The sequence below is a fragment of the Corvus cornix genome, chromosome 10, assembly GCF_000738735.6.
Source record: "Corvus cornix cornix isolate S_Up_H32 chromosome 10, ASM73873v5, whole genome shotgun sequence".
Taxonomy (NCBI): domain Eukaryota; kingdom Metazoa; phylum Chordata; class Aves; order Passeriformes; family Corvidae; genus Corvus; species Corvus cornix.
This window is the reverse complement of record NC_046340.1, coordinates 18,910,307-18,920,089: the sequence shown is the minus strand read 5'-3', so window position 1 is coordinate 18,920,089 and position 9,783 is coordinate 18,910,307. Positions and strand designations below refer to the sequence as shown.

At 59.8% G+C, this 9,783-nt stretch overlaps 1 protein-coding gene across 1 annotated transcript; it reads left to right on the top strand.

Moving 5' to 3' along the window:
* Positions 1–6,162: 6,162 nt before the first annotated feature.
* On the top strand, positions 6,163–8,862 carry LOC120410565 (basic proline-rich protein-like). The gene is made up of 2 exons (XM_039558017.1): positions 6,163–6,670; positions 7,022–8,862. The coding sequence occupies exons 1-2, from the start codon at positions 6,199–6,201 to the stop codon at positions 7,528–7,530; spliced, it is 981 nt and encodes a 326-aa protein (XP_039413951.1). The 5' UTR covers positions 6,163–6,198; the 3' UTR covers positions 7,531–8,862.
* The last annotated feature ends 921 nt before the right edge of the window (positions 8,863–9,783 follow it).

Below are 9,783 nucleotides of genomic sequence, written 5' to 3'. Positions count from 1 at the left end.
TGGGGGACGAGCCTCGTTATTCCCACAGGATTGGGGGATGAGCCTCGTTATTCCCATGGGATGAGCCTCGTTATTCCTATGGGATCACAGCTTCATCCCCGGGCCCATCCCGGGGTCTCCCCAGCACCGGTGGGGACATCCCGGATGTCCCGATCCTGATCTCGCTCCGGAGGGTTCCTGGGGTCGAGTCCTTATTTAAAATCCGGGATCCAGACGGTTCCTCGTGCCTTGACAAATAAATTCGGGATTGTTTCTGTCGATCCTTCCCGGCTCCGGGTGCTCTCTGGGCTTGGGCTGGGAATGGTTTCAGGCTGGGAATTCCCATTGGAAAAGCTTCCCTGGCTCTGTTGGAGCCCGACCTCCTTGGAAGGGGAATTAGGAATGTCGGGTTTCCGGAGGGAAAAGCGACATTTCCGCCTCGTGTCCCGTTCATTCCCAGTTTTTCCAGCCCGGAATTGCCGCGTGTCCCAATGCTGCTTGCGCAGGAGCGCTCCCTCATCCCTGTTTTGGGATGGGAAATCCCAAAGATTGGGAGTTTGGGAGTGAAATCCATCCCGGGCCCTCCTCATCTTCCCATTCCAGCCGGGATGATCCATGGGGAAGGAGGGAGCATCCCCCAAAAGCTGCGTTCCCATGGATCGGGATGCTCATGGATTGGGAATTCACCCCACGGGATTGGGCACTGAGATCCCACCCGGAGCAGGGAAAGGTGGGAATGGGGGAAAAGTGGGAGTGGGGGGAAAAGTGGGAATGGGGAAAAAAGTGGGAAATGGGAAAAAAGTGGGATTGAGGGGAAAAAAAGTGGGAATGAAGGAAAAACTGGGAATGAGGGAGAAACGTGGGAATGGGGAAAAAAGGTGGGAATGGAGAAAAAAGGTGATCCCAAATCCTTCTCCTGGCTCAGGGGATCCCAAATCCTTCTCCCGGCTCAGAGTGATCCCAAATCCTTCTCCTGGCTCAGAGGGATCCCAAATCCTTCTCCCGGCTCAGAGTGATCCCAAATCCTTCTCCTGGCTCAGACTGATCCCAAATCCTTCTCCCGGCTCAGAGTGATCCCAAATCCTTCTCCCGGCTCAGGGGATCCCAAATCCTTCTCCCGGCTCAGAGTGATCCCAAATCCTTCTCCTGGCTCAGGCTGATCCCAAATCCTTCTCCCGGCTCAGAGTGATCCCAAATCCTTCTCCTGGCTCAGACTGATCCCAAATCCTTCTCCTGGCTCAGAGTGATCCCAAATCCTTCTCCCGGCTCAGGGGATCCCAAATCCTTCTCCTGGCTCAGAGTGATCCCAAATCCTTCTCCTGGCTCAGGGGATCCCAAATCCTTCTCCTGGCTCAGGGGATCCCAAATCCTTCTCCCGGCTCAGGGGATCCCAAATCCTTCTCCCGGCTCAGAGTGATCCCAAATCCTTCTCCTGGCTCAGGGGATCCCAAATCCTTCTCCTGGCTCAGGAGGATCCCAAATCCTTCTCCTGGTGGCTGGAACTGTGGGATTTGGTTGGAGCAGGAGGGGCCGGGAGTGGATCCAAACCCCGGGATGGCAGGAAAACAACCGGAAAATCCCAGCTGGGGGTAATTCCGGGAAGAGTCGCTCCCAGCCCCGGCTCCGTCCTCCCCATCCCGAGGAAATAATTCCCGCTTTTCCCACTGCCCTCATTCCGGAGAGGGGCTGGGATGGAGAGGCTGAGCCGAGTTCCTGCATCCCTCAGGGAATTGGGATGGGATGGGATCCAAGGGATAGGATGGAATCCATGGGATGGGATGGGATCCATGGGATGGGATGGGATGGATGGGATGGGATGGATGGGATGGGATGGGATGGGATGGGATGGATGGGATGGGATGGATGGGATGGGATCCATGGGATGGGATGGGATGGGATGGGATCCATGGGATGGGATGGGATGGATGGGATGGGATGGGATGGGATCCATGGGATGGGATCCATGGGATGGGATGGGATGGGATGGGATGGATGGGATGGGATCCATGGGATGGGATGGGATGGGATGGGATGGGATGGGATGGGATGGGATGGGATGGATGGGATGGGATCCATGGGATGGGATTGGGATGGGATTCAGGTGTTCCCAAAGGAGTTTGGGTATTCCCAGGTGGCATTTGGGTGTTCCCAATGGAATTTGGGTATTCCCAGACGGAATTTAGGTGTTCCCAAAGAGGATTTAGATGTTCCCAAAGAGATTTTGGGTATTCCCAGATGGAATTTGGGTGTTTCCAAAGAGGTTTTGATCATTCCCAAAATCCAAGCTGGAATTCCATCCCGGGTAACCCCGTTACTGGTGCAACATTCCCGGTTTTACTGGTTTCACTGGTTTCTCCTGAGCTGTGCCCAGGTTCAATCCCCTCCCATGGAGTTTTTCCCATAAAAAATCCCCAATCCAGAGGCTTTTCCTGGAAAATAGGGACGGGAAAACCCCCTCGGATTCCCAAGGCCGTCCCTGGTCCCACCTGGATTTTAGGGAGGGATTTTTTCCCTTTATTTCCCAAGGAAAAGGGAGCTGAGGAGTTTTCCCCACTTTTATGGAAGCTTCCCCCGGTTTTATGGGATTTTTCCATCCCTGCGCCCCCATCCAAGCAATCCAATTCCACTTGGATTGATTTGGGATCCTGAAACAAAACCTTGCGCGTCCATAAATCCGTTCCCGATAAAATCCAATCCCATTGTCCATCTCCAGCTGCTCCGAGGGTTTTTTCCTCGTGCTTTTCCCGGCATCCTTCGGGAAAAGTGATTAACCGGCAACATTCCATGGATTGATTGGGATTCCCCAGCGGCTCAGGGCTGTGGAAAGCTCCCAAAACCCAAATCCGGGATGGGATAGTCCTATGGGAAACCAGGATGCTCCCAGGCTGATCCTCCCCGGCATTCCCAAGAAATAAAAAAATCAACGGGATCCAGCAGGATTTGGGGTCGGATCGAGCGGGATTCCCACGATCCCGGCTCTGGGATGGCACCTGGGAAAGTTTGGGAATGCAGCTTGTCCGACCTGGATTGAAAATCAGGAGTCAAGGTGGCGTTTTTTGGCTCGGAAAAACCTTGGAAAAGCCTCGTGCCAGGAATGCTGAGGGATGGAAACGTGTCCCTGCGGGAAGAGGCGCCAGCGGGAAGGACACGGGGACATCGTCCTGGGAGCAGCTGCTGCTCCGACCCCTTTGGAATAATGCCCGGGGAGGAATCAGAGCTCCAGATTCCTTCGTTTTCCAGAGCAAGGAAAACAACTCGGAAATGCAAGGGCAGGAGTTGGATACATCCCCCCATGCATGGATCCCTTCATCCATCCCTCCATCCATGGATCCCTTCATCCATCCCTCCATCCGTCCATCCCTCCATCCATCCCTCCATCCCTCCGTCCATCCATGGATCCATGGATCCATCCCTCCATCCATCCATCCATGGATCCACCCTCCATCCATCCATCCATCCATCCATCCATCCATCCCTCCATCCATCCATCCATCCATCCATCCCTCCATCCATCCATCCCTCCATCCATCCATCCATCCCTCCATCCATCCATCCATCCATGGATCCATGGATCCATCCATCTGTCCATCCATCCATCCATCCATCCATCCATCCATCCATCCCTCCATCCCTCCATGCCACATCCATGGATGTTTCCCATTCCCAGGATTCCTGTCTTACATCCCAGCTTGGTTTTTCTCAGATTCCGCAGAAATCATCCCCAAATCCCCCCTGGAGAGGGGGCGGGGCTGCATCTTTGGAGGAGGGGGAAAAAGCAGGAAAAGGGACACTCATCCCACGGGAGAGCCCCCAGCGCTGCCTCAGTTTCCCGACATCTGCTTCCTGCTCCATCCCAGCTCCATCCCAGCTCCATCCCAGCTCCATTCCAGCTCCATTCCAGCTCCATCCCAGCTCCGTCCCAGCTCCATCCCAGCTCTATCCCTGCTCCATTCCCGCTCCATCCCAGCTCCATTCCCGCTCTATCCCTGCTCCATTCCCGCTCCATCCCTGCTCCGTCCCAGCTCCATTCCCGCTCTATCCCTGCTCCATTCCCGCTCCATCCCAGCTCCATTCCCGCTCCATCCCAGCTCCATTCCCGCTCCATCCCAGCTGCACTCCCTCTCCATCCCCGCTCCGTTCCCTCTCCGTTCCCGCTCCATCCCAGCCCCGTTCCCGCCCCATTCCCGCCCCGTTCCCGCTCCGTTCCCGCTCCATCCCCGCCCCGTTCCCGCCCCGTTCCCGCTCCATCCCAGCTCCATCCCCGCCCCGTTCCCGCTCCATCCCAGCTCCATCCCAGCTCCATCCCCGCCCCGTTCCCGCTCCGTTCCCGCCCCGTTCCCGCTCCATCCCAGCTCCATCCCAGCTCCATCCCCGCCCCGTTCCCGCTCCGTTCCCGCTCCATCCCCGCCTCGTTCCCGTTCCATCTCAGCTCCATTCCCGCTCCGTTCCCGCTCCATCCCCGCCCCGTTCCCACTCCGTTCCCGCTCCATCCCCGCCCCGTTCCCGCCCCGTTCCCGCTCCATCCCAGCTCCATCCCCGCCCCGTTCCCGCTCCATCCCAGCTCCATCCCAGCTCCATCCCCGCCCCGTTCCCGCTCCGTTCCCGCCCCGTTCCCGCTCCATCCCAGCTCCATCCCAGCTCCATCCCCGCCCCGTTCCCGCTCCGTTCCCGCTCCATCCCCGCTCCGTTCCCGGCTCCATTCCCGCTCCGTTCCCGCTCCATCCCCGCTCCGTTCCCGCTCCGTTCCCGCCCCGTTCCCGCCCCGTTCCCACTCCGTTCCCTCTCCATTCCCCGCTCCATCCCAGCTCCACTCCCTCTCCATCCCCGCCCCGTTCCCTCTCCATCCCCGCTCCGTTGCCGCTCCATTCCCTCCCCGTTCCCGCCCCGTTCCCGCTGCATTCCCGCTCCCGGTGCCTTTAATTCCCGTTTCCCGGGCAGGCCCGGCCCCTCCGGTGACACAGCAGCGCCGCGCGGGGCCGGGCGGGAGGAGCGCGGGGAGGCTGCGGCCGGAGCGGGGCCGGGCCGGGCCCTCCGCCGCTCATGGCCCTGCCCGGGGCCCGCTCCGCCCGCCCGGAGCCCGGGGAGCGCCCGGCCCTGAGCCCGCAGCGCCGCCGGTGCGTCCCGGGGGAGGGAACGGGGAAGGGATGAGGGAATGGGGCACGGGGGGAGGCCCTGGTGAGTCCCCGGGGGTGCGGGACCGGGAATGGGGACACGGGGAGAGGCTCCGGCCGCCCGGAGCCCGGGGACAGCCCGGCCCGGAGTCCGCCGCGCCGCCGGTGCGTCCCGCGGGTCCCGGAGAGGGGACACGGGGAGAGGGGATGAGGGGATGCGGGGATGGAGAATGCAGGCAGCGGGAATCGGGAATGGAGGCTCCGGGGATGGAGAATGCGGGGATGGAGGATTCAGGGACCGGGAACGGAGGATCCGGGCTCCGGAGCTGAAGGATGCGGGGATAAGGGGTCGGGAATGGAGGATGAAGGCTCCGGGATGGAGGATGAGAGCGGCGGGGACGGACGGAGGGGGATGCGGGGAGCGGGGACAGGGGATGGAGGATTCGGGAATGGAGAGTGCGGGGAGCGGGGATGGAGGATGAGAGCGGCGGGGACGGAGAATGAGGGAACCGGGGCTGGAGGCTCCAGGGAGCTGGGCTGGAGGGTTCGGGAACCGGGGAGGGAGGACGCGGGGACTGGAGCTGAGGGATGCCGGTACCGGGGCTGGAGGGTTCGGGGAGCGGGGATGGAGGATGGAGGCTCCCGGGATGGAGGATTCGGGGAGCCCCGGAGGACGTGGGGACCAGGGCTGAGGGATGGCGGTGCCGGGGCTGAGGGATGGCGGTACCGGGGCTGGAGGACGCCGGTGGCGGGAATGGGAGATACCGGTACCGGGAATGGGGGATGCCAGTACGGGAATGGGAGATACCGGTACCGGGAATGGGGGATACCGGTACCGGGGCTGAGGGATGGCGGTGCCGGGGCTGGAGGATGTCGGTGGTAGGGCTGAGGGATGGCGGTACCGGGAATGGGGGATACCAGTACCGGGAATGGGGGATGCCAGTAGGGGAATGGGGGATACCGGTACCGGGAATGGGGGATACCGGTACGGGAATGGGGGATACCGGTACGGGAATGGGGGATGCCAGTAGGGGAATGGGGGATACCGGTACCGGGAATGGGGGATACCGGTACCGGGAATGGGGGATTCCAATACCGGGGCTGAGAGATGCCGGTACTGGGAATGGAGAATGCCGGTACCGGGGAGGGAAACGCGGCCCTACCGAGCCCCCCCCGCCCCGTGCGCACCCCCCTCTCCGCTCCCCCCTCGCCGTTCCCGTTCCCGAGGGGCACTCGGGGGCCGGGGCGGAGCCGGGCTCGGAGCTCTCCGGGCGGAGGCTGCCGGTGGGAAGGGCCCCGGGAGCGGGCGGAGGCTCCCGGTCCCCCCCCCCCGTGCCGGTCCCCGGGGCCGCGTGTGCCCCTTCCCCCCCCCGCGGGGCTGTCACCGCCGCGAACGTGTCACCCCCCGCCACAGCCACCGGAGGAGAGCGGCCCCGGCGTCGGCGGAAAAGCCCTGAGGGAGGAGGGAGACGGCGGCGAGGAGGAGGAGGAGGAGGGGGAGGAAGCGAGGGAAGGAGCCGGGGGAAAAACAGGACAAGGAAGAGCTTGGAGCGGAGCCCAGGAGCGGCTGGAGCGCGCCGGTGAGGCCCGGAGCTGTCCCCGTGTCCCCCCGGGTGTCCCCCCGGGTGTCCCCCCGGGTGTCCCTCGGGGTGTCCCTGTGTCCCCCTGTCCATCCCTCCGGCCCCGGGAGGCCCCAGCGTTCCCTGGGGGTTCTGGGGGAGGCCAAAGAGGGGGTGCAGTGACATTCCCGGCTCCATCCTGTCCCCCCACCTCAACCTGGCGGGGGGTCCTCAGGGGGTACCTGGGGTTTGTCCTCATTCCGGGGACACCGCGACACGGCGGGGGGGGGGGGGAGGAGCGGCCAGAGCCCCTTCCCGAGGATTTTCCCGGCCCTTTCCCATTTCCCTGCCCTTGTCCCTCTGTCCCCGCAGGAAGGGACCCCCCCCGCGCCTCCCAGGACAGCCGGACACCCCCGCTGACCACCCGCCGGACCTGCGGCCCCGCCGCGAGGAGCAGCGGCCCCTCCTCGGGGACACCGAGCCGCGCGTCGCCCTCCCGCTGGAATTCCGCCTGGCGGGAAATCCCGAGCCTCTCCTCCTCCTCCTCATCCTCCTCCTCCTCCTCCTCCTCCTCGCGGCGGTGTCACCCCGAGGCCACCAGCCCAGCCACCCCCCTCCCGCATGGTGCACCCGGCCGGCGCCTCCCGCTTCCCCCAGGAGCGCCCCGATCCCACCGGGAAGCGCGAGCGCGTCGCTGGAATTCTCCGGGGAGCCGCGGCAGCGTTAAGATGGTGAGAGCTGCCCGGGCCGGGCCGGGCGGGGAGCAGCAGGATGGACACCGGGCCGGCCATCCCGGGAGCCTAGGGAAGGATGGACTCGCGGAGCCGCCGGGATGCGCAGCGCACGGAGCGGCCCCGCGGCGGCGGCGGCGGCGGCCGTAGCGAGGGCGAGCGGGAGCGCATCCGCGGCCGCATGAGGATGGTGATCGGGCAGCTCGAGGGCATCCTGCACGAGCTCAAGGAGGTGGCCAAGGAGCTCCGCGAGGTGCGAGAATTCCCGGGATAAAGGCGAGGGGGGCGGAAAAAAAAAAAAAAAAAAAAATGGGGGGAGAGGGAGCCGGCAACGTTGTCGGTGGGATGTTCCTGAGGAGGATTTGCATCAAAAAAGAGGGAATTTGGGCTCGGTTGGAGAGATGGGGAGGTAGGAAAAGCCGCGGGATAACGGCGAGGAGAAAAGGGAGGGATGTGTCCTCATTCCAGAGGCAATTTTCCTCATTCCCGGGCCGGGATGGGGAGGCAGAGCCGGCTCAGCACTCGCAGCCTCAGGAGGGATCTCGCTGAGCTGGATTTTCCCTGAAACAAGGAGGGAAAGAGGCGATGTCAGATTTCCCCCTTCTCGTGAGCCAAATTTTCCCCTTTTTTGATCCTAATCTCCACCTTTTTTGATCCCAATTTCCACCTTTTTTGATCCCAATTTCCACCTTTTTTGATCCCCATTTCCCCCTTTTTTTTTGAGCCAAATTTTCCCCTTTATTGATCCCAATTTCCCCTTTTATTGATCCCAACTTCCCCTTTTTTATCCCAATTCCCCCTTTTATTGATCCCAACTTCCCCTTTTTTATCCCAATTTCCACCTTTTTCCATCCCAATTTCCACCTTTTTCCATCCCAATTTCCACCTTTTATTGATCCCAATTTCTCCCTTCTTCGATCCCAATTTCCCCCTTTTTCCATCCCAATTATCACTTTTTATTGACCCCAATTTCCCCCTTTTTCCATCCCAATTATCACTTTTTATTGACCCCAATTCCCCCCTTTTTCTATCCGAATTTGCCCCTTTTTTGATCCCAATTTCCACCTTTTATTGATCCCAATTTCCACCTTTTTCCATCCCAATTTCTCCCTTCTTCGGTCCCCATTTCCCCCTTTTTTCATCCCAATTCCCACCTTTTATTGAGACCAATTTCCCCCTTTTTCCATCCCAATTTGCCCCTTATATTGACCCCAATTTCCCCTTTTCTATCCAAATTCCCCCTTTTTTTTTCCATCTCAATTTCCACCTTTTATTGACCCCAATTTCCCCCTTTTCTATCCAAATTTCCCCCTTCTTTGATCCCAATTTTCCCCTCTTTTGATCCCCATTTCCCCCTTTCTTGATCCCAATTTCCCCCTTTTTCCATCCCAATTTCCACCTTTTATTGGTCCCAATTTCCCCCTTTTTCTATCCGAATTTTCCCCTTTATTGATCCCAATTTCCCCCTTTTTTCACCCCCATTTTCCCCCTTCTTTATCCGAATTTCCCCACTTTTTCATCCCAATTTTCCCCTTCTTTGATCCCAATCTCCCCCTTTTTCCATCCCAATTTCCACCTTTTATTGACCCCAATTTCCCCCTTTTTCTATCCGAATTTTCCCCTTCTCTGATCCCAATTTCCCCTTTTCTCTCCCAATTTCCGCCTTTTATTGACCTCAATTTCCCCTCTTTTCATCCCAATTTTCCCCTTTTTTCTATCTGAATTTCCCCCTTTTTTGATCCCAATTTCACCTTTTCAATCCCAATCTCCCCCTTTTTTCCTCCCAAAATTTATCCAAAACATCCCAAAATTCCGGTTCCCGACCTAAATCTCACCGGTCCCACCAGGATAACCCAAGATTCCAACATCCAGAGCTCCACTTTTTCCCAAAATTCCCACAGGATTTGAGCTTTGGGAATTCACGGGATGGGTTTGGGTCGGAAAAGATCAAATTCCACAGGCAGGGAAACCTTCCACCATCCCAGGGTGCTCCTGGAAGTTGGGACATTGGGGTGTCTTTGGGGTGTCCATCTTTGGGGTGTCCATCCCTGTGTCCATCTCCCATCAGGGCCACCTGAGTGTCCTGGGGTTGTGACATTGTGGTGTCCCCATGGAATCTTTGGGATGTCCCTGGCTGGTGGCTCTGAGCCCAGGTGGGATCATGGATTGGGGTCACCTCAGGGCCACCTGAGTGTCCTGGAAGTTGTGGCCTTGGGATGTCTCCATGGAATCTTTGGGATGTCCATCCCAGTGTCCATCTCCCCTCAGGGCCACCAGAATGTCCTGGATGTTGGGACATTGGGGTGTCCCCATGGAGCCACCACGGAATCTTTGGGATGTCCCTGGCTGGTGGCTCTGAGCCCAGGTGGGATCATGGATTGGGGTCAGCTCAGGGCCACCTGA